Source organism: Schistocerca piceifrons, chromosome 1 (assembly GCF_021461385.2).
Source record: "Schistocerca piceifrons isolate TAMUIC-IGC-003096 chromosome 1, iqSchPice1.1, whole genome shotgun sequence".
Classification (NCBI taxonomy): Eukaryota; Metazoa; Arthropoda; class Insecta; order Orthoptera; family Acrididae; genus Schistocerca; species Schistocerca piceifrons.
Window position 1 is genome coordinate 1,153,073,983 of NC_060138.1, and position 25,940 is coordinate 1,153,099,922.

The 25,940-nt window shown below is 44.2% G+C and overlaps 1 protein-coding gene across 3 annotated transcripts in view; it reads right to left on the reverse strand.

Annotated features, from left to right (window-relative positions):
• The window catches only part of LOC124781039, a 327,426-nt gene that overhangs the window by 14,580 nt on the left and 286,906 nt on the right, over positions 1–25,940 (reverse strand). For 2 of the 3 annotated variants that reach the window (XM_047253824.1, XM_047253825.1), the window contains one exon: positions 71–205. In XM_047253824.1, coding sequence (XP_047109780.1) covers positions 71–205 — 135 coding nt within the window. Of the gene's footprint in view, positions 1–70; positions 206–17,499; positions 17,547–25,940 lie in introns of those variants that run through there. The other variant, XM_047253826.1, reaches the window with a different exon arrangement.

A 25,940-nucleotide genomic window follows, 5' to 3' on the forward strand; every position in this document is an offset into this window, starting at 1 on the left:
TAACTGACAAGTCAGTGTCTATATCTCAGGTGCAAATCTGTGAAAATTATTAGTTAAAGGTGTCACTTACAAAACATTCAGCAGCATCATCCATAAACCCCAGCTGAAAGCGCTGCTGGTCGAAGAACGATTCTGCCAAAGCTCGCCGCAATGCATCTGGAGGAAGTGCGCTCTCTTGGCTGAACTGCAGTTGTGCAAAGAGTTCCTGTAACATTAAGAATAAATCATATGAGTCAAGACAGTTATACAAAATAATAGTTCTTGGTGACTTGTAATTAGTTGTAGAAATATACACTGTGGGGTAATCACAAACGTGAAAAAAAAACAATGTAATTTTGGCTATGAGTAGTATATATCAACTGACCCTTTGGGGCATTTTACAGTCTGTATTCATAGCCACAGCAGCTGTGACCTTTCCACAGCTGTTTAACACAGACCAAGCCACATTCTGGCACTAATTTAATAAAATAGAGTGCATTTATTAGTATAATTAACAGTGATGTGTAACAGAGACATACAGCAAGAGATCCAGTTAATGATATGAAATTAATGATATGAAATTAAAATTTGTAAGTAGTGCTGCACAGCCCTGTAAGAGCCAAGGGTTTTGTGTACTTATTTATTCGCCACATTTATATGTCTTTGAAATAACTTACTTTTAATGAATATATTTCTATTTGAAGTAAAATAACTTTAATGCCTAGGCTGCAAGTTTCCTATCACAATTAAAGTTTTGATAGCTAGTTTTGGTTGTTATCTGCAACCATCTTCAGATCATTATTCAAAAATGTGAAAAAACAGTGATTAAAGATTGGAAAGCACCATTAGCTGTAGTCATGCAATAACAATCATTTGTAACTACCAAAACAATAACACAGTACATAGTTTTAAATATCACTATGACCAAGCCAGGTTCTAGACCATAATTCGCAGGATATGCAACAGGAAATTTTCCTATATTATCGGCATCCTGTGAGATTACGGCCTAAAACCTGGCTTGCACACAGTGATGTTTATAAACTGTGTGCTTGTATTGTTTTGGCAGTTATGAATGTGTGTTATTGCATGACTATGGCTAATGATGCTTTCCAATGCTTCCTCACCGCCTTCTCACTTTTTGAACAATCTGAAGATGATTGCAGATAGCAACCAAAATTAGTTGTCATACTTTATTTGTGATAGGAAAACTGCAGTCTAGGCATTAAAAATTTTTATCGACAACACTTAGCAGACTATGTAAACGAGCATTTTCAAGTATTGCAGAGAAGTTACAGTAAAAATTCCCCAAAACAAATATAACACCTGTAAACAATGTTGCACTACATACAATGATGTTGACACACTGTTGAATGGATATCTTGTTTTCCACTTCAAACAAGGACAACAAAAGGCTGCTGTTTATCGTTTTTCCACAAACTGTTTTTGTATTTGAGGCTCATATCTCCAAAACAGCAAGTTTTCTCCAAGACTTTTCGGAATATATTGCAGTCCAGGCAGCTGCAGGGCAATGTTGAGTTGCCTGTTTGTTCTTATGTTATCGGCTTCCGTTTTCTCCATCGAAAACATCTTTCTGTTCCTACCGCAGAGGTACGGTTACCCGCTGGCATCACCTGTGACATCTTCATCACTTTCGGCTTCCTTCTCCAAATTATTATCGTGATAACGAAATACTCGAAATCTTGGTCATTATCACTGTCATTGAAGTCTGAGAATTCACTGAGGCGTTCTTGAACTCATCAGTCTCGCATAGGAGACGTTGCATAGACGGTCTAGCTTTTCTCACCACGGAGAAACGGATTACGTTCAGCAAAACCATGATACGCAAACACTACGGTACAGTACGTCTGTGAGACCTCTGAAGGCCGAAAAATATGAAACAGGTCGCAGCAACAATGCCCAATTTCTTGCCATCCAGTAGGAAGGTACACAGAAGAGTCTACTTCACCTCACAGTGGTGTGTGAAATATAACCAGACAAAAAACTGTAGCGGTCTGATAGACCATACACAGTTGTTAAGGGTTAATAAACCACATGAAGACCGCCTTCTCCACGGGCTTCACTAATTTATTTTGTTGATGGAAAATTCCGTTGTGGAACACGGTAATTAACTGTTCTGTTAATGTGTGCTGTAGATTTGACTTCTACGAATGTCGTAATTAATCTATAATGCTACGATGGAAAACTGCGTAATTATTTCTTTAGTAGGAGATAAAGAAGTATCAAACACGAAGGCCGAGACAATGGACAATCGATTTCATTTTTGTCTTTTATTTCGATACATCGCGGATATTTCTCTTTCGTCTTCTTGTTTGGCAAATATATTCTCCAAAATTCTGAAGTGATTCCAGTACCAATAGTTCGCAGAAACGAACAGAAAACGATTTTTGATCATGTTTCCAGCATATCGCTACGTAGCGCAACAATGCTTACTTAGTAAAACAGATGGCGCCAGTGCTACTGCAGCGGGGCGTGGCAAGAGTGCATTTGTTATTCGGGTTCCTCGAACTCGTACGCCCACTGTTCTCTTTTTTTAGAACCGAGCGTAGTAAAGCGTAGATTGGGAGGCATCACTATAGACGAGGTAAAAACCTGTTTGGGCGGCCATTTGGTCCTTGACCGCGCGCGGCTGCGAGTAAGACGCGCCAGCCAATGGGATGCGAGGACAAGGGAGACGCGGGACCGCTCGCCATTGGGGGGAACAACTGGCAACGCCGCAGCTGCCCTTTGTGTCCGGCCGTGTTGCTGGATGCTGCCTAGAAGCCAATGTACCGCCGCGGCGGAGTACTACACAAAACGAAGACTCGGCAGAGGTGCAGCGCTGGCCCACCGCCAGCTAGCCAGTCGTCCTGGCTTGGCGGAAGACTTTCTGCATGACGATGAGGTTTCTCGGGTTACGAAGGATGCGCGGATAATTTGCCGTTGACGAAGACAATAATTTTGGAAGCTGCTTTAAGGCATAAAAAAAAAAAAGAATTCTCTATGGACAAGAGTGAATCATCAAGACAATTTACATACAGGTGAAAGAAAGCAATAAGTGAGGTAATTTGGGAAGTTTCAAGCAGCGTCTCTGAATTATTGGCGGCTTCGTGCTGATCAGTTGCAGTTGGTCATGTCCAAGCGCCAATGTGGCTTAAAATGTATTGCATATTTGAATTCAAAAAAGGTCTTGTTGGTGGCAACACAGAAAAAACTTATAACTCACTAAATTAATTTCTTATCAACTTCGCTCAAATACATAACAGAAAGCTGGCTAACCCGAGAAACAATATAATTACAAAAAGAGTTCCAACTCGCGTGTCTACACATTTCTAGCAGAGAGTAGAGACCTAGCTGGGATTAATTCAACGGAGAAGCGCACGTAAAAAAAGCACATTCCTCTTTTTTTAACCAAGAATCGGAGTAAGACTAGCTGGCAGTGCGTGGATCACTGGGAACGTCGCCAGCTTTTAATTGGAATATCATTTACAAGGAAGACAGTCATCGAGATGACTTGAAACAGACCCCTAGCTAGCATGAGACAAGGAAGCGATTGGGGGGGGGGGGGGGGGGGGGAGGAATCTCCAAAAGTAATTTAGGGGATCCTGGCATACGGAGACCAAAAGACTGCATGTAACTTTGAATTCAGATCCTCGCTACGGTTATTCTGTTGTTTTCCTCGGTTGTGTTTCAGGTGAGGTCTCTTAGGATATAAAGAAACTCAACAACGTAATATTGAGTGGAAAGAGGTAGAATTATCAACTTGGTGTAAACGTGACAAAGGAAAAAAACTGTGCAACCCAGGTGGCCGTTGTCTAATAGTTCAAAATAGCGCTGACATAAATTTGTTTATCCAGAAGATTAGAACAACAATCTGACCATTTCGAGGAATCAACGACTTATTTTCTGGAAAAATTTCGAGACAACGTATTTCATTCCGCAGAATGAACAAATGAATAGAAACGTATCTGGCGTGAGAATAAGGGGCAGAACATATAAAATAAATTACTTTGTGGTTATTTCTCGTGATGGAAGACGTGAAAAATTTACAGTGGCCTGTGGCGAAACGGCGGAGGAACTTGGTTTGCTGTTCCGTGTTTCACATCTGTCCAGGAAACTTCACAGCACTTGCTTAGATCAAGTTCGCGAAACAAGGGAAGTGTAAATTAGGAAGGCACTAAAAGAAACAAACCTCTTTAAGCCTGTTCGTACGCTCGGAGCCACAGCCTTCACGACTAACTTGTAAGTTGACGAAAAACGCCCGTGCATTTGACGGCATAAAATCACTGTTTGGAAACATGTTTTTGCTGAGCTACTGAGGTAACTGTGGTCATTTTTAAAGGAGTCATGAGATTTTTTAATTACACATGGTGTGTAACTTTACACAAAATGAGAGGGAGGGGGGGCGTTGTTTGCATAGCCGCATAAACACCGGGTCGCAGAGCCTGCTATGAGTCCGCCGTTAATTGTAGTATCCTACACTGCAGACTATAACAAGCGCCATGCCACTGTATTTCTGCTTTCTAGGGTTAACGAACGCTGTTAGAAAGTTGGTCGATTTATCTACAAAACCATGTTTGCTTCAGCATCTCGGTAGATAGGATACAGCAATCATGAGTTATAGAAAATTTTGTTTCCACGGCCCAGCAGTAAATTATCGCACTAAGAATCAACAGGTCGTGGGTGCGATACCCAGTGAGTCCTAGGATTTTTAGTTGTTACTGACCGTATCTTTCAACTCTGACAATGTTTGTTAATGGGAAAACTGCGTAGTTGTAGCGTAGTTCCCAGTCCACGTTAAGCGGTAGGTCTCGCTATAACTTCCTGAGTAAGTTATTTCAAAGATCGGAGTAAGGAAACGGCATACCATCTCAAATAGGACCGCGCCTAGTAAAGCACTGTGGTGTCCAAACTAATATTTGGGTTGATGACAACGTCAACGTATACAAAAATATTTTATATTAATGGCTTAAGAGACATTCAGCACAATGCGTTAGAAGGAAGTCTGTTTAGGGCTCCATTGGAAGACGTGTGATTAAGATCCCCGATGAGAATGAATGCAACTGTGATTGTGTCAGGCAAATTCAGTGGCAACTAAACTCCGCCTTCAAATAAGATGATTTTGTATTGACGAACATTGTATTTCGAGCATTATTGTTCCTCTCCGAATGGTTAATATTTGTACCATTCTCGTGTAATGCTGTTGGTTATTGTTAAAACGGTAAACGTGTACTTACAGAGTACCCAACTATTCCGTTGCGTGCTGCGGATGCCAATTGTGCGATGAATGATGGGAAGCGAATACGACGACTCATGTGTCGGATGTGGGTAATCAACGTCACTGGTTTTGCCTAATTTCCCTTGATTCGTAAATGAAGTTAGCTGGTATTTCATTTAAGGTTGGCTATTAGGTCCTACCCTAATCACTATGGGACTGATGACCTCAGAAGTGAAGTCCCATAGTGCTCAGAGCCATTTGAACGATTTGAACCTAATCACTATCCCGGAAAAAGCGACGTATTTCGGGAAAGAAAAACAAGTAAATGTTCGTGGCAACCAAGATTATGAGATCGAGAGATTGGCTACTGTATACTATCAACGGATTGGCTACGACCAATCATAACAAACTGTCAACAGCAGCAGGCAACGGAAGTGCTCTTTGGCAGCTAGAAATGTTACAAAACTGCTATTTAAATATCTATATAGAACTTTTACCATTGACACAACATATGTAGTAGTTTTTAGAATCTTTTTATAGCTCATATGGAAATGATCAAACAGACAATAATAATACCAGGTGATGAAGCAGCACCTGGAGACATACGTATAGGGTTCGGTGGTATTTTTGCGACAGAAGTGAAATATTTGTCAGCGAATTACGAAATAATCTCTCAGTTCGAGAAAAAAATTTACAAGATATTTTTCGTTCGTTGTAACCAGTTCTCTTAAAACGATTTGCGCCAACAATGTCCTGAAGCCTGAAATAAATAAATAAAATGACGCATTATGTACCTTCATAATGTAACTGATAGCGCAGGAAAACAGTTCATTTACGGATAGTGTAAAATGAAGTGCGACCAGTGTTGCCAACGTCGTGCGCTTGGAACAATAAGGCAGCTGCATAAAACAACAAGCAGAAAGACACGAGTTGCATCAGCGGCAACTTCAAAGCCTCTTCTGTGTGTGTGTGTGGAGGGGGGAGGGGAGGAGGAGGAGGAGGAGAGGGGTGCTTGCAGAAAGGCGGCACTCCTCGAGGGCGCGGCACGTCAGACGTGACGTCACGACTCTGTGCTGCCCCCTTCCCTGAAACGCCACCGGGCCAGCACGGCTGCATTACGTAAGGCGACACACTTCTCAAGACTGGAGTTTCTTGCACAGTCTTTGTTCAGGTCTCATGCGAGTCCACTGCCACTGGCCGCAGCAGAGCAATACTGTGATCTTACCGACTTCAACGGAGTAGGAGAAGAATGGAGACGACGGCTACATTAGTACTGACAATGACCTAACTCAAATGGCTCTGAGCACTATAGGACTTAATATGTGAGGTCATCAGTCCCCTAGAACTTAAATCTAACTAACCTAAGGACATCACACACATCCATGCCCGAGGCAGGAATCGAACCTGCGACCGTAGCGGTCGCGCGGTTCCAAACTGAAGCGCCTAGAACCGCTTGGCCACACCGGCCGGCCAAGGATTTAACTGTTAACCACTGCCACATATAAGGGGCGTTCAAAAAGAAACGATCCGGAGGCATAATTACAGAAACCAGTACCTGTATGTTAATAATTCTGACACTGGCTGTGCGGTTCTAGGCGCTGCAGTCCGGAACCGCGGGACTGCTACGGTCGCTGGTTCGAATCCTGTCTCGGGCATGGATGTGTGTGATGTCCTTAGGTTAGTTAGGTATAAGTAGTTCTAAGTTCTAGGGGACTGATGACCTAAGATGTTAAGTCCTATGGTGCTCAGAGCCATTTCAACCATTTTTTAACACCATGACCACCGACCTACTCTATATAAACCCGTCCAGGCGATAGCAGCGTCACCTGGCGAGGAATGATTGCCAATCAGACACTCGCAGGGAGCTCGTAGTATCAGTGAGTGTGTTGTCCTCGTGTAGAATGGGGAAGGTGCGCGATCTATCTGATTTGATCGAGGGCTGAGTGTGATGGCCCGGAGGCTCGGCATGAGTGTTTCGGAAACTGCACGACTTGGCGGGTGTTCGAGGAGTGCTGCGGTGAGTGTCTTCAACACGTAGCGAAACCATGGTGAAACCACGCCCAGACATCGTGGGGCTGGGCGGCCACTCCTCAATACTGATGTCGTATGTCGTAGGCTGGGCAGACTGGCAAAACAGGACAGGCGGCGTACTGTGGCGGAACGAACATCAGAATGGGCAGACCAGAAGTGTGACTAAAGATATAGTGCACGGAACACTCCAAACGATGGGCCCCCGCAGCCGACGACCCATGCATTTGCCAATGTTAACAACACGACATCGGCAACTGCGACTGAAATCCTCACGTGACCATTGGTACTGGATGTTGGCGCAGTGACAGAGCGTTGCGTGGTCTGATGAATCCCGATACCTTCTTCATCATGCCGATAGGAGGGCGCGAATCCGTCGTCTTTCAGGGGAACAACTCCTTGACTCCTGCAATGCGGGATGGAGACAAGCTAGTGGCGGCTCAATTATGCTCTGGGGAACATTCACGTGGGCATCTGTGGGTCAAGTGGAGCTCGTGGAAAGCACCTTGCTGGCCAAGGAATAGCGTACTGTGGTTCAAATGGCTCTGAGCACTATGGGACATAACATATTGCGTTCATCAGTCCCCTAGACTTCGAACTACTTAAACCTAACTAATCTAAGGCCATCACGCACATCCATGCCCGAGGCAGGATTCGACCCTGCGACCGTAGCAGCAGCGCGGTTCCGGACTGAAGCGCCTATAACCGCTCGTCCACATCGGCCGGCTACTCTGGTTCCAGACCAAGTGCACCTCTTCATGACAGTCATGTTTCCCGACTGCAGTAGCACTTTTTCAACATGATAATGCGCCATATCACAAGGCTAGGAATGTGATGGAGAGGTTCGAGGAACACAACGCCCCCCTCCCCTGTATTTACGGGAATTACGTGACTTGTGCGCAGATGTGGTGCCAACTCGCTCCAGCGACCAACCAAGGACTCATTGCCTCCATGCCATGACGCGTCGCAGCCGTGTGCCAAAGGTGGAGATACCAGCTGCTAGGCAGGTAGTCATGATGTTCTGGCTGATCAGTCAATAACAGTAGCGTTTTCATAAAGGTCGAATGTTATCCGAGAGGTACATGAATGCCTGTACGAGATAGCCCATTCGTAATGCACAGCCGCCACCAGAATACAACACGGAGTCAAGCGTGAAAAACAAGCTACCATATTCATACCCAGATTGTAATCCTTAATATGACCCAATGAATTGTGTACCTATTAGCGTAGAAGTGCATTTGGGAAGTGCTATAGGACCATTATGTCCCTTTTACTACATATTATTTACAGTTTCTTCTATTGATAGGGTCCGTAGCTCGTGTTCTCGCTTCCCGAGCACGAAAAGATTTTAGAAATGAAATAAACGAACTCAACACAGTAATGCAATAAAAACAATAACTATGAAAATGGAAAACTGAAAACGAAATGTAATGAATTCTAAAATTTAATTTATATCTACTATATATCTCTGAATTGACCCACGGGGTCCCGGGTTCGAATCCCGACGGGGTCAGGGATTTTCACTTGCCTCGAGATGACTGGGTGTTGTTGTGCCGTCTGCATCATCATCATTCATCCCCATTACGGTCGGAGGATGGCAATGGCAAACCACCTCCGCTAGGACCTTGCCTAGTACAGCGGTGCGGGTCTCCCGCATCGCCCCCTACCCTCTGTCAGGGAGTATGGGACTTCATCATCATCATCTACTGATGGGAGAACTTTGTGTTCCTGTAAGTTTACACGCAACCCCCCCCCCTATCTCTCTCTCTCTCTCTCTCTCTCTCTCTCTCCCTCCCTCCCTTCCACCTTCCTCAATGTGTGTGTGTGTGTGCCCGTGCGCGCCTTCGCCTTTGAGAACGTAGTAGCAGCAATCAGTTGCCCAATCTGCTCCAAGTACCAGGCACGTTGTCCCCCCCTCGCACTTTTACCTTCACACACACATTGGTACACACTACCCGATCAACAATGTATCCAGACACCCCCACTTAATGAGAAATTGAACATTAAATGTCAAGAAAGGTGGACGCCAGTATAAAAGGAGCCATGATGTATTCTGTTGTCAGTAGAAAAGTAATAACAGCAGATGGATCGGTTAGGAGAGTTCAGTGGCTTCGAACGTGGACTAATTATTGGATATCACCTGAGTAACAAATCTAGCGGAGACTTCCAACAATTCTGAAGGCGCACAAGTCGACTGTTAGTGATGTGAGCGTGAAATGGAAATGCGAAGGAACGACCACAGCAGGCGTCGTGTACTGATGGACAGGAAACGCCGACGAGTGCAGAGGGTGTTTGTAAAAAAAAATAGCATGAAATCAGCGGAAGGAATCAGTTCCGGAATGTTACCAGCTGTCCAACTATCACAATGACTGTGCGTAGGGAGTTAAAAAGAATGGGGCTCCGTGATGTAGTAGGCATTGGTAAGCAATGCTTGAGGTAGTAAAAAGAGCGACCTCAGTGGACGGTGGATGACTGGAAACGAGTTGTCTGGATTGATGAATCACGCTATACCCTGTGGAAATCCGATGGAAGAGTCTGAGTTTGGCGAATACCTGGAGATCGTTACCTGCCCTCATGTGCAGTGCCAACCGTGAAGTACGGAGAATGTGGTGTTACGGTATGGAAGCGTTTTCGTGGTTAGGTGTTGTTTCTTTACCAGCACTTAAGAAAACAACAAATGCAGAAGAATATGAACAGATTTTACAGAACTGTGTACTGCGTACAACAGTAAACAGTTCGGAGACGACGTTTAAATCAGCGTGACAATGCACCCTGCCATAAAGCAGCAACTGTAAGGCAATGATTTGTGGACAATAACATATCTGAAATGGACAGAGTCCCGACCTGAAGCAAATTCAACACCTCTGGGATGAGTCAGAACGTCGATTTCGTTCCAGAACCAGCGTCGGACAGCACTATCTCCTCTGGTTTCGGCTTTTGAGGAAGAATGGACTGCCATTCCTCCATATACATTTGGACACCTCGCTGAAAGTGTGCCCAGCAGAGTTGAAGCCATTATAAAGGTGGACGGTGGGCACGCCCCATATGGTAGCCACTAACAGGTGTCCGGATACTTTTGATCAGATAGTGCATTCGTGTATATTCGAACATATCTCACTACACGTATATTATCTTCAGTGGACGTTTCTTTGTAATCCAGTGGGGAAATAAATAGGCGCTAAATAAAGACTCACTGAGCATGCTTTTGTCGTGAAACCTGTTTGGGTAAACACAAATACGTAAAACAGCGTTTAGCTAGAATGCAGAACCTGTTAATTATATAACACCGTTGTTCCACGAAAACACACCGTAGCGCAGCCGCTCTGGAAACCGAGCTCGCGTGTGAAGTAGTCCGAACTGTCACGACATATTTGCGAGCAGTTCCTCGCGAAGACCATTGATTAGAGCAGTCTTGCGACTGAAAAGCGAGCGTTTGCACCGGCTTGTAGCAGTAAAGCCGTTGACGGAAGTGCGCTCGAGAACACCGCCTCGCCCATTTGCACTCGGCTGGCGACAAGGCACGCTAATGTTACACAAGAAGGTCGTAAGAAACGAGTCTTTACCGCCGTTGTTTCAGCCGCATTGGCTCCGTCGTTTCTGACGGGGTCGCTGGGTGGACAGTGTGCGCTGTACTGGACTGCCTCTTAAAGAACTAGAGCCCGTTTTCCGGAAGAAGTGGCTTCGAATTCTCGTAAGACCATCTGCATTTAGATTTTTTCGTGGCTGGTCTCATAACTACACGTGAATAGCGAGATTCTGCATCGGACAAGGCTACGGCCGATTTCCTCCGCATATCCATGGCACGAACTTCGATAAGCTCGATGTTGTCGGGATTTTAAACACTAAATTCCTCTTTTTCTTAAGCGTTCTTGCTTTAATGCCCGACTTAAATGAAGCCATTGGGTCCTTCATTAGGCTGTAGACCACGAATTACTCGGCCAATAATACACGCTACAGTGCGATGTCGCTAGTCCTACGAGTTAGGGGCTCAAAATCTCCCGTTTATGACAGACATGTTTAAACAAAATTGAGTTATTAGTATAATACGTTTTTAAATTGGGCTACATGTATAAAATAATTCCCTAGCCCCAGACAGAGTCCCCATCCTGTAAAATTCGCCCTGAAAATTTGTGCTTGAGACTTTTAATAGGTATGACAACACTTGTAAGATTTGTAACGAGAAACGTGAGGCACATGCAATGTGTAAGTGAAGCATAAATGGTTCACCTCCTAGCTATTATCTATTGCATTCACTCCATGTTTTTTCGTTATAAATCTCACAAGTGTTGCCATACCTGTCAAAAATTCACATAGAAAAATTTTCTAGACTATCTGTCTGGGGCTAGGAGAAATTATTTTACACCATTTAGTCTTGTGTGCGTGAAATTTCTCAATGGATTTTAAACATTTTGAGGAAATTATATATATATTAGTTTTTTAGCCGCAGCATCACCCATTTATGCATATGTCTACGTACTGCATACATCTCGTCTTGTCCCACTGAGCGACGTGGCACAGTGGCTAGCACACTAGATTCGCATTCGGGAGGACGATGGTTCAGTCCCGCGTCCGGCCTTCCTGATTTAGGTTTTCCATGATTTCCCTAAATCGCTCCAGGCAAATGCTGGTATGGTTCCTTTGAAAGGGCAAAGCCGATTTCCTTCCCTGTCCTTCCCTAATCCGATGAGACCAATGACTTCGCTGTCTGGTCTCCTCCCCCAAACAACCGAACTCCTCTTGTCCCCTCTGTCCAACCACATACTAACTGGAACGCATTCCGATACTACGAGCACAGCACACTGGTCCTGCAGGGCAGCAGAGATCTCAGGCATTATCAAACTTTTTCACCCGCACTGCTACTGCACCCGAACAGGCAATGCAATATTAACTGGACAAGAAAGCGAGTTAATACTGCATTGCCTCCCAGTTCTGAGCTATGTTTTAAATTTCATGTCTTTAGCTCATTTGGAAGCTGGTTTAAAAGCAACTGCAAAATTCGTATCGAACACACAGAGAAGAAAGCGACCTAATAAAAATGTGTTACAAAGGGAGACTGGATGTCTCATTGATGGTGAGCTCATTACAGATGAGGAAGGATATCAGCTGTGCCCTTGAAAGGGACCAATTCAGTATTTGCCTTCCACTGTTTAGGGAATTCATGAGGAACATAAATCTGAATTGGTAGGTGTAGATCTTAACTGTCGTACTCACGAAATAGAGTCCCTCTGTCTTACCACTGCGCGCCACCTCCCTCGGTTTGGCCAGAAAAGAGGAAGTCCTGGTGACCTACGATTTATGATCAGAAGTCTGTAGGCCAGAGTCATAAGTGTTTTCCAGCAGGTATCCTCCACAGTGTCTTGGGGAGTGACGGCATGCGGCGCTGTCAATGATGATTCATTCTTGGTACTGATCCCCGAAGGGAGTAGGCTCATATCCCAGTATTGGTCTTCACTGTTTTCCTTTCCTCTTATTTTCGTCGTCATCCACACTACACAAACGCAACTCACACTCAACATAAGCACTTGTCACATGCGTCCATACGACATAGGTACAGCCTTGCCAACTCGGAAAAAGACACTGTCAAATTAACCCCACTAGAAACCAGGAAAGTAAACTGTGCGAGGCTTTTCCTCGCCCCTTCTCCCCAATCCCGATGAACTGTTTTCAGTATGCAGCTGCCTTTTGCGAAGATGGAGTGAACATTTCCCCACTGACCCGCACGTGCCTGGAAATATCATCTATTTTCTGCGTTCATTCGGAAGTTACACTTTTTACGTTAATTACATTTCGCACGTTCCAGCGATGAATGTAACAACTAAAATCTCCAACGTCTCCTGTCATAGCGATTTTGACGTAACAAAACACATGAACAGCAAATACTGGGAAAAATGACTTCCACGGCCTCCTTATTTGCTTTATTCAACAACGCCACCTATATATTTTACAAATGGCAAATTTCCTAGTATTTGTACGTAACTGCTGACAGTATGTTCTTCAGAGCTTTTTTGTTGTTGTTGCTGCTTTAGCTTGTTTGACGGTACACCTGTTAAATTATTTCATTTTTTCGTGAGATGTGTGTGTGTGTGTGTGTGTGTGTGAGAGAGAGAGAGAGAGAGAGAGAGAGAGTGAGAGAGAGACAGAGAGGGGGGGGGGGGGGGAGGGGACGTGAACGGGTCATAGCCAAGCGAATATATTTTAGATGAAGCAGTGAAGATGGATTCCTAATCATATGTAAACAACTAGACGACAACCAAATAGGAAGTGTGTAGATAACATTATAAAACACGTAGGAGCTACATGAATTTGCAAGGAAAAGTCTAGAAGAGACCTCTATACAGCACAGGATGTTAGTGTGTGTGTGTGTTTATGAACTGGGGTGCGTTTCTATCGCAGACTTCCAGAACTCGTTGCAACCACACTTATTCGCAAATTTCCCCAGTGAAATAAATGAACAACCTGCTCTGCAGGAATATAGAAAGGAATACGACAGAGCCACAGAAAGATATTTACCAAATACTAGAGAATTATATAAAACGTTCAGAACCCAGTGTCACTTTAACACGAAGTAACAGCTTTGAAACTATTACTGATGTACTGGCACGATGGTCGTTGGATTTAATCATTTCACATTTCTGTTTAAATATCCGTCTGGTTGTTAGGGTACGTTTACACGGAGAAGTAAATTACTGAATGTGAAGATAAAGTAACACGTTTAAAAGGCTGCTTTCTGACACACTCATCGGCATCTTGATTTTAAAGGTGGCGTAAAACTGTCGTCTGGAGAGGCAAGAAACTGCTCCCGTAGAAGGGCGTTACGAGGTCCGGGTTTGCGACGGGATGTTCTGGTTGGCCTCGGCGGTCGGAGACTGCACATCAATACCAACCCACACACGGTAAAACGGTACTTTGGCGCTGTCCTCAATACACCCTTCTACAGAACGTGCAGTGCAAGTGTATACGCTGCAGTAAAAGGACGCGCCTCCATATGGAAACAGCGGGAAACCCTTGAGTGCCGACACAAAGACAGATGAATTTAGCCTCCACGTGGATTCGAAGTAATATTTTCTAGAGAGGTGGCGAACAACTCGAAAATTATTTTGACCATGTGTCAGTTCTGGTGAATGCGATAACATTACTGGCAATAAAATGAAGCTACTAGTTGTCTGACGGTCGAAAATGAAAGGATAAGACTTTCAGTCCCGGTCTACCTACAACAAAAGTCTTCCGTCGTTCTGTTAAATTGTTTTGTGCTTACACGTGAATCCATTGCCCCTGTCTGTCTGCGCTTTGTTTCCATTGGCACAGAATGAAGGTCGACGGAAACAAAGAAAATGCAGACAAAAGTTTGTCAGAAACTGCTGCACCAATAACACTTTTCTAAGATAACTGTTTGACAAACTGAAGACTCATGAGGCAAAGATCCCTGCTAATCGGTAGAAGAGCGAGATGAGTTATTGTCGTAAAGTAGACTGCTGTAGTACGCCTCCGCCCAGGGTACAGTGTCTTCTAGAAATTTAGTTGAGAAGGAGAATTTTGAGGATAGGCGTGTGGGTATTGTTCAATCTGTGTCGAAATCATGGTCACTGGGGACGGTGATCCAGGAAAGGTACGCCAGTACAGAGAGCTTTGTTGATGGGTGCCGTGTATACGGGAAGATATGCAAAATTTAAATCAGTGTGGATGGGAAGAGGATTTGAGATTGAATTTACCAGTAAAATAACAAGTGCAGGGAGACGAATACTTAGTTCTGCTTGTGCGCCATATTAAGAGAGGAGGTTCTCATAAACAAGGTGTCTCTGTTAAGACCCGTCTGGTGCATTTTCGCTGGTGTTTCGGCAGGTCTTTGCAATTTCGTTCTAGCAATGCGTAGCTGGAGTCAGTCCAAACAAATCGTGCCCATCACGTCTCTCATGCTAGGACCAGTGCTGGCGAAAAGTGATTGTTTGTTTCCCGTTACACACAAAATAATTTTTAAAGCGGATTTTTACTTGCCCATTCGACAGAGCGCTTCCAGATTAGTCTAGTGCGATATCTGCTTTATCGATATGTATTAACAGTAATAGTAGAACAATTGGTATAACCAGTACTCCAACAGGGACTGACCAGCGCTGCTGCAAGGAGGTAGCAGTCAGAGCGGGGCAGGGCAGCACACAAAGCGCTGCTGGAGTATGATTACTCCTCCCGCTTTACTGTACTGTTAATACATATAGATTAAACTAATATCGCACTAGACTGATCTGAGACAGCTCTATCGAATGGGCACGTAAAATCCCACTTTAATCTTCTTTGAAACGGATAAGAAAAGACACTTTCCGCCTACAATGGGCGTCGCATCAAACCGTCTGATTGCAGCTACATCGCAAAATGGAATTGCAAATATCTGCCGAAAAACCATAGAAAATGTCCCTGACTGCTCTTAGGAGGGGCACCTGGTACATATGTCAGAAGCGCTGATCTGTAAATGAAAGTTTGGCTGAGTGTGTAAGAATCACTGCTATTCGTTATCCTAAAAATTCCTAGAAATCCAGTATCGGTGGTAGTTCTGGTGTTAAAAACGTCAAGCAGACAACGCGGACTCTTTGTTCATATTTATTACGATCACGATCGCAAACTTGACACAAAGAATACTCTGTATAAAGGTCGAGACATAGCTCTGCGCCTCGTGGCTAGTTCAACACGACCGAAAGCTTACAGAGATTTTAGCACCCCTGTCAGCAGGACAGACAAGCCGACCACAATTACGACATGGCGCAAAGGGAGAGGAGGAAACACTTGAAGAAAGCAAATATGAAAAAACTGAATCAATATATTCTGTAGTTGGATCCACAGGCCCCGTTCTCCAAAAGCTGTATGACATAGAAACGTTTCTGTTATGGCTGAATATTGGTTGCAAATCACTATCGCATATCTAAGTGGCCGTTTAGAAGAGAGGGTGGGGCTAGGTACGTATACTGTGTGCTCTAGGTCGTATCCAGCGAGGTGCAGCAATCGGAGGGAGGGGGGTTCGAGGTCCAGTGGTCAAGTACCCCCTGCCCAAATAAATCTTCCCAAACGGAACTGGCATCCAGATTCACCAAAGCATTAAGGATGACACCTACAGCTGTATGTATATGTCTTATTTTATATGAAATCAATTTACACGATTTTCAGATCACTCTATGGCACCAGGTCATCACGTGCATAATTTTATGGCGTGAACGGCAGCAGCACAACAACTAAACCAGACAAAGATTCAGTATATCAGGCATCGGTTTCTTGTAGCCTCCATGAGATGTACGTATGGCGACTATCCGTTGTCCATATGGTTACCTGGTATCATACATGGGCCTGAAAGCAGTATAATGTAACACCGAAATTTATTGGGAATAATGTAAGGCCTATAAATACCGCTGCACGTATTATCCACACTATATGAAGATATAGTAACAGCTGTCGTAGCATGACCTATAGAATGATGGAGGTAAGGAGTAGCGGACTTAAATATGAATTCAACATTAGTTTGAAGGCAACCAGAACATGTAATGGGTATTGGCTAGTAGCAAATTTGCCTTAGCCATTTATAGTGGAATCACAAAATTACTTCGTCACTGAGCACCAATCTAATTTCAGATGCCGGCCGGGGTGGCCGAGCGGTTCTAGGCGCTACAATCTGGAATCGCGCGACCGCTACGGTCGCAGGTTCGAATCCTGCCTCGGGCATGGATGTATGTGATGTCCTTAGGTTAGTTAGGTTTACGTAGTTCTAAGTTCTAGGGGACTGATAACCCCAGAAGTTAAGTCCCATAGTGCTCAGAGCCATTTGAACCATTATTTCAGATGTTGTTTCGCCCTCTCTAATTATCTCTGATCTTGGATGTGGTTTTGTACCCATTCTGTGTGTGATGACTCCATCATCAGCCCACTCTTTCCCTCCAGGAGTGAGAATGAAAGATAAAAAATAGGTCAATGAATAATATCTCCGCCGCACAGTCTGTTTCCACTGTGTGTTAAGTAACAGCTGCCAGTGCACCCACGCGCTGCTTAATACTCTTTGCAGACGTTGGAATGGCATTTTCATTGCGAGTTGCACAGCCACTGTAGTCTGTCACCACCGACACTGATCCACTGCGAAGTAATTGTGCCGAAAACTCCTTGCCCTCGGGGCCACTGGTAGAACTCACTGCCGATACGGGTCGACGACACGGGTACGAGGCACAAAAAACGAAAAAAAAGACACACGCACATCCGCTGCGTCACAGGCCGGGGGATGGGGTGTCCTCCGGCGGTGCGCCACTGACCTGCACGTGGGCGCAGAAGCCCGGCGCCGGGGCCACGTGACCCATTGTCGCGCCGACCGGAAGCTGGCGCATGCGGAGCGGTGGAGGCGGCGGCGGCGGCGCTGCTACCTGCGGAACGGGCGCATAATCCACGGCTGCGGGCCGGAACGCGACACGACACGGTGCACAGCTCGCTGGCGACTGGCGCACCGCACTAATGGTCCGAGTGAAAGTCTGTCCCGTCCCGGCAGCGGCTGCGCGCTGCGTAGGCAGCCCGATTACTCGCCCGACTACCTGGCTGGCTGGCTGGTTAGCTGTACGTAACGGTGTCCCGAGGACGGCGCTCGCGCCTCTGGCAGCCGAGCCACTGCGGAAATACCGCCAGCCTGACTGGCTCTTTACTCGGAAGACACCTACCCCCACCACCGGACCCCTTCGCAGAATACGGGCTCGGGTAAAGTTCTGAATGGTGGGTGGCCGCCACATCCCGTCCGCGGAGATGCCAGAGGGTGATAGGCGTGGGTGGCGGTTAACCTACAGTTCACAAGACTTCATGCTAAGATGACGTCACTTGGACGTCACGCGCACTTGTCAACGACCGCTGCAACTGCTATCAACTTTCGTTAACATCCGATGTTGGGTGATTCCGAAATACCATATTGGATTCCGTAATTTAGTACTGTAACTGGCGTTTCAAGGCAACGGCACATTCAAGATTTACAAAAACAGATCATTCTTGGTTGGTGTTATTGTGGCCTTCAGTCCAAAGACTGGTTCGACGCAGCTCTCCATGCCACCCTATACTGTGCAAGCCTCTTCATCTCCGAATAACTACTGCAACCTACATCCCTCTGAATCTGCTTCCTGTATTCATCTCTTGATCTCCTCCAACGATTTTTACCTCACACTCTATCCTCCAGTACTAAATTGGTGATCCCTTGATGCATCAGAATATGTCCTACCAACCGATCCCTTCTCCATTCCACCCTATCCTGCGCAAGCCTCTTCATCTCCGAATAACTACTGCAACCTACATCCCTCTGCATCTGCTTAATGTATCCACCTCCCACTACGATTTTTATCCCACACATATCTCTCCAGTACTAAATTGGTGATCCCTTGATGCCTCAGAACATGTCCTACCAACCGATCCCTTCTTCTAGTCAAGTTGTGCCACAAACTCCTCTTCTCCCCAATTCTCTTCAATACCTCCTCAGTTAGTTATGTGATCTATCCATCTAATCTTCAGCACTCTTCTGTAGCATCACATTTCGAAAGCCTCTATTCTCTTCTTGTCCAAAGTATTTATCGTCCATGTTTCACTTACATACATGGCTACACTCCATACAAATACCTTCAGAAACGACTTCCTGACACTTAAATCTATACTCGATGTTAACAAATTTCTCTTCTTCAGAAACGTTTTCCTTGCTATTGCCAGTCTACATTTTATATCCTCTCTACTTAGACCATCATAAGTTATTTTGCCCCCCAAATAGCAAAACTCATTTACTACTTTAAGTGGTTCATTTCCTAATCTAATTCCCTCAGCATCACCTGATTTAATTAAACTACATTCCATTATCCTCGTTTTGCTTTTGCTGATGTTCATCTTATATCCTTCTTTCAAGACACTAGGTGATCCCTTAATGCTTCAAATTATGTCCCTTCTTTTAGTCAGGTTGTACTACAAATTTCTGTTCTCCCCAGTTCTATTCAGTACTTCTTCATTAGTTACGTGGTCTACCCATCTAGTGTTCAGCAGTGTTCTGTAGCACCACATTTCAAAAGCTTCTATTCTCTTCTCGTCTCAACTAATTATCGTCCATGTTTCACTTCCCTACATGGCTACACTCGATACAAGTACTTTCAGAAAGGACTTCCTGACACTTAAACCTGTACTAGATGTTAACAAATTTCTCTTCTTCAGAGGCGCTTTTCTTGTCATTGCCAGTCTACACTTTATATCCTCCCTATTTCGGTCATCATCAGTTATTTTGCTTCCCAAATAGCAAACCTCATTTATTACTATAAGAGTCTCATTTCCTAATCTAATTCCCTCAGCATCACCTCATTTACTTAGACCAGATTCCACTGTCCCAGTTTTGTTGATGTTCGTCTTATATCCTCCTTTCAATATACTGTCTTTTCCGTTCAACTGCTCTTCCAAGTCAATTGCTGTCTCTGGCAGTATTACAATGTCATCGACAAACCTTTTTATTTCTTCTCCCTGGACTTTAATGCCTGCTCCAAATTTTTGTTTTGTTCCTTTGCTGCTTACTCAAGGTACAATTTGAATAACGTCGCCGGCCGTTGTGGCCGAGTGGTTCTAGGCGCTACAGTGTGGAACCGCGCGGCCGCTACGGTCGCAGGTTTGAATCCTGCCTCGGGCATGGGTGTGTGTGATGTCCTTAGGTTAGTTAGGTTTAAGTAGTTCTTAAGTTCTAGGGGACTGATGACCTCAGAAGTTAAGTCCCATAGTGCTCAGAGCCGTTTGAACCATTTTTTTGAATAACGTCAGGGATAGGCTACAATCCTGTCTCACTCCCTTCTCAACCGCTGCTTCTGTTTCGTGCTCGCGACTATTACAACTGCCATCTGGGTTCTGTACAAATTGTAAATAGCCTTTCGCTCCCTGTATTTCACCCTCGCCACCTTCAGAATTTCAAAGAGGGTATTCCAGGCAACGTTGTCAAAAGCTTTCATTCTTGGTACGATTTGTTACACTTCAACGTCACATAACGACGTATCGGCTGCTAAAGCCTTCGTGGCTTGTAAGTTACAGTATAAAGGGTGGAATTTCGCTAGTTCATTGTGGTATAGTCGTTATAAGTGTCGAGTTACAAACTGTAGGCTATCTATGAACGTTGTTCGCGTCCTACAGAAACTTTTTTTTTTTTTTTTTTTTTTCACCTTCACGTTTCTAAAAGGTTCTGGGGCTTCTTTGTTACGCCAGTAGAAGTATTTCCCGTTTGTTATATTTTATATTGTGTACAGCGTGCGCGCTCTCTCTCTGGCGTGATTCGTCATCGTCAATAATTTACAAATTAAGCACGAAACACGCAAATGCCAACAAATATTCACACGTTGATATTCAACAGAATTAAAAGCCAGCTTAGTCTCAGTCATCTATGAAGTGTATAAAAGACAATTTACGAGCTAGTTCTTTTTGGACACTTCTTTTTCAAACAAACGGCTTCAGTTAAAATACAAATCTAACCACCAGTATCATGCTTTTCGTAATTTTATTATAACAAATTGTATCTACAGTGACGCATTTACCAGAGATTCTCAATGTATTTGTGTTTAGACACAGCATTTATTTATTGTACGTAATACGGGATGCTGCTTTAGTTCGTCTGCGAGAGCGGCTACCCAACGTTTCTAATCATAAAGTCCTGAAACTATTTTTCAGTTTAAAAAAAATGAGCTTATTTTGAAACTTCCTGGCAGATTAAAACTGTGTGCCCGACCGAGACCGAGGTCCCGAGTTCGAGTCTCGGTCGAGCACACAGTTTTAATCTGCCAGGAAGTTTCATATCAGCGCACACTCCGCTGCAGAGCGAAAATCTCATTCTGGAAACATCCCCCAGGCTGTGGCTAAGCCATGTTTCCGCAATATCCTTTCTTTCAGGAGTGCTAGTTCTGCAAGTTTCGCAGAAGAGCTTCTGTAAAGTTTGGAAGGTAGGAGACGAGGTACTGGCAGAAGTAAAGCTGTGAGTACCGGGCGTGAGTCGTGCTTCGGTAGCTCACCTCAGGTTGCAGAAGAAGAAAATGTGCATGCTGATCTGCCATCAGTTGAAGGTGACAGTGAAGGTGCTAAATTGTGCTACTGCTAAAGACTCATTTTTTGAATGCTGAAATTTATGACTGCAATTATCTGTCACCTTATTTATGTCATTTCATTGTAGCCATTTTTGTTACTGTTTTTGGTGAATAAAAAAAAAAAGTTGGTACAGCACTTACCCGCGAAAGGCAAAGGTCCCGAGTTCGAGTCTCGGTCGGGCACACAGTTTTAATCTGCCAGGAAGTTTCATATCAGCGCACACTCCGCTGCAGAGTGAAAATCTCATTCTGTAAGCTTATTTTGTTGAGGTAACTGAATGAACACTGTTGAATACATAATTTATTGGATTCAATGCTGGTTGGCTTCTTCTCCTTTTTGCTTCTAAATCAGTAAGTCGTTTCTCTTTCGGGATTAATAAGCCGCATTAGGAAAGATATTTGGTGCAACTTTTTCAGAATCTCTCACTTGCGTGCATCCCAGTTCGCATGAAAGCAGAATATTACACATTTATAAACGTTATATCTTTGAGGTTAATGTACCCTGCGTAACCTCCAGTTTTCTCTAGATGGGAAAGACCTGTATTTTCGCAGCGTTGTTCAAACTTAAGTGCTTCTGAGTGATGACAGGTGACTTCTCTACTGGCAAATGCTTTCTGTCCCGTATAACGTCAGCTTAAAGACCTAGAACAAACACTTTGCAAACATCGCAGTGTCTCATCAGTATACTGTGCATTGCCAGATGGGTAGAAACGTCCTCAAATATCAAGAAAAGCACACTAAGGACTTCCCCGTATCTTAATCGAAACGAGGACCTCAGTCATCACGTACCTGGGTGAAATCACCCTTCAGATGTTGTGACAAGCTTACTATACAGTATGCCTTCAGATACTAGCAGATCCACGTCGGCTCTTAAGCCACTTCCAGTCCGCGGGCTATAAAGTGCACAATAACGTATATATATATCACTTTCGTCAGGCCAATATACTTGTTAGGCTTCTTCATTTATTCTTTTTGGATGTGCAGTGTTGACATCTAGAAGAGATGTTCCCCTAAGTACTGCCGTCCGTATCTGTTATTTCCGTCAAGATAGGCATTTTAGTGCGCATTATATTGCCTTGGCAGCAGTAGCCGACACCTGGGCCATTCTCTCCGCAACTTTAACTGTAACCGCAGCTGTGATGGTATCGTTACTAGCATTCCAGACGCATTTGTCCCGTTGTGCCACATCAATGTGATGCGAACAGTAGGAGAGGATGAAACGGTAGTTCCTATAAATACAGCAATCGTCCAAAATTACGTTTGCACCGTTGTGTTTCGGCAGCACTTGTCGTCTTCGGACGTGTTATACATTATTTCTCTTACATCAGCTTGATAACATTGCCTACACAGCCACTATCCAATTTCAGGTAAATGCTCATTACGTGAAGATTAACAAAGCTAAATCAGAGTGACCGACTAGCAATACAAACTAACTCCTCTCTTCCGCAAATCCGATGTCCCTTTACCAAAGCACACACACACACACACACACACACACACACACACACACACACACACTCAAAGTACCTTCTATACAGGGTGTTACAAAAAGGTACGGCCAAACTTTCAGGAAACATTCCTCACACACAAAGAAAGAAAATACGTTATGTGGACTTGTGTCCGGAAACGCTTACTTTCCATGTTAGAGCTCATTTTATTACTTCTCTTCAAATCACATTAGTCATGGAATGGAAACACACAGAAACAGAACGTACCAGCGTGACTTCAAACACTTTGTTACAGGAAACGTTCAAAATGTCCTCCGTTAGCGAGGATACATGCATCCACCCTCCGTCGCATGAAATCCCTGATGCGCTGATGCAGCCCTGGAGAATGGCGTATTCTATCACAGCCGTCCACAATACGAGCACGAAGAGTCTCTACATTTGGTACCGGGGTTGCGTAGACAAGAGCTTTCAAATGCCCCCATAAATGAAAGTCAAGAGGGTTGAGGTCAGGAGAGCGTGGAGGCCATGGAATTGGTCCGCCTCTACCAATCCATCGGTCACCGAACCTGTTGTTGAGAAGCGTACGGACACTTCGACTGAAATGTGCAGGAGCTCCATCGTGCATGAACCACATGTTGTGTCGTACTTGTAAAGGCACATGTTCTAGCAGCACAGGTAGAGTATGCCGTATGAAATCATGGCGGTGAATCGAGGAAGTACAGTACATACTGACTAAACTAAAATGAGCTCTAACATGGAAATTAAGCGTTTCCGGACACATGTCCACATAAGATCTTTTCTTTATTTGTGTGTGAGGAATGTTTCTTGAAAGTTTGGCCGTACCTTTTTGTAACACCCTGTATAGTTGAGCACGAGATTGTGCATGAATTTCGCGTGGCCTTTAACAAATATTTATTATAAAATAAATGTTTCTTGAGATGTTGTTTATTAATGTTCCTCTTTTCTTATTGAGGAAAATAAAAAGCAAGCTTGTACTGTTGCATTGCGTTATCTTCACGCCGTGTTTGGACTCTATCTACTAGATGATAAAACATGTTTCAGCTCACTTGCATATTTTTTACTAGTTTATGCTGTTTCTCCCTTATTCATTTCATGCAGTACTCAAGTTTGTAACAATTATATACTAACTTCCTAACTTCCAACATAGGACTTTTCAAATTTCGCTTCTCACAAATGTCGACAGACACTTGTAGAGCAAACTGCATATATATATATATATATATATATATATATATATATATATATATATATATATATATATATCTCGGAATACAAGTCCAGTAGCTTCATAACTGTGCCACGCCGTTCCACATGGCGGTGTAGTTAACTGTAATTTACATCTGACTAAGAGGTACGGGTTCGATTCCCGAAAACTAAATCAGTATTTATGGTACGACAGATCTGGAATAGTGTTCACTTGTCTTGATTTGTGTCAAATGAGAATCCTTGTTTTGATGTCCTGAGCAAAGACACTGACACGCTTGCTGCAAAAGCAATGTCAAAGCGAAGGGCCTGTACCAACCTGGTCGCCACAAGACACTTGGCATTCACTTCATACGAATGACACGAAGGCGTCTTCCGCCCCACTCCTCTCCTATCGACTCAGTAGTCAAGCCTCAGATGACTTCCAACGTCGTCTAAACACAAAACCAGAACCCTCCTTCCTCCCGTTTTATCTTCCCTAGATTTAAACCCCCTTCCCCCCCCCCCCTATTTCCAAAAAACAAACACAGTACTGGATTAAAAATAAGCACTGTACTGGATTACAAATAACAACGCATGCCCTCGTCTTCAGTGCAGTGCCCCTTGGCTAAGACGCTGCAGTAATACACAACTGGTGGTCCCCGCCTCGGAACAAGATCAGCTAAGCGATTTGCGACCCTGCACCTCTTCTCGGAAGGACGCAGGCAACCGAGTCGAGACAGCAGCGACCAGACTTCCCTGGAACTACTTCCTATGAGCACGACCAAATACCTTCTTAGTTGTTCTCGGAAAAATGAGAAAGATGGACAGGAAGTTCTCAAGCAAAGAAAAATTTTTCCCACACCCTCACTGCAGCATTTTGACACGAAGCTGGCCGTGATCTACAAGGGTGAAAACTGTTGCCGCGTGCCCTACACTCAAGTTTAAGGCACAGACCTATGTGGCCATAAGATGTCTTGGTAATGAAAAATAACTTCTTAGAAACGCGATCGTGCTGAATTGTCGCCGCGAGCTCGGCCTGGTATCCCTAGAAGGCTGGCTCTCTCTTGTTCTTGGAAGAACAGTTGGCGCCAATGCGACGATCCGAAATGCCACTACCGTTACTGCTGAGCTCTGGCCCGAGCTGTAACATTCTATACTCGATTACTCATTTATTTTTGGAGTGAAAGTACATACTGACTGGTCTGAACAATGCTGCTTATCCATTTTCCTTTGCTGTACGAGAGTTAAAAATTATGAAAAATCGCGCAAACTAATTAGAACTTGAAAGCTTAATGGAGGGTTAATGCTCTTCCTGATATTCTCAATTGGAAACTCATATACACGCAAACTGTCACCGTCATGATAAAACAGCAGACTTTGTTAATTCAAACAAGGAAACTTCGAATTAAGGCAGCTAAAAGCAGTTTTAGGAGACTACTGGGCTACTAGTTCCAAATGGTACGACCACCTCTTAGAGCTACGACATTGTTGTCGAAATAGAACAGCACTGAAATGTCTGGTCTGTTCTGCAGTACTGCACAACTTTAAGGAATGAAAGAAATTCAGGGCTTTTACACCCAGTCGACGACGGGATAATCAGAGAAGGACGGGGAAAGAAACAGACCTTGTACCGTCCCAACATTCGCCTGGTGATTTAAATCGTCTTTCTTCCTTGGTATATCTGCCTTACGATTAATATCGATTGGTTGGTCTCCAAGTTCCTCTGTACTATGCCCATTTCTTAGTCTGCTAATAGCTTCGTTCATTTTTAATATCATCGAGCATTATGCCAAAACTACTTCGCCACAAGTCTAACTTGCAATCTTTCCTTCGATGACGCTTCATTGCACGCCGGTTTCTTCGCAATACATGTCTGAAACAATATCTTTCCTACGATCTTACACTGAAGAGCCAAAGAAACTGATACACCTGCCCAATATCGTGTAGGGCCCCCGTGAGCACGCAGCGCTGCCCATAAATCCG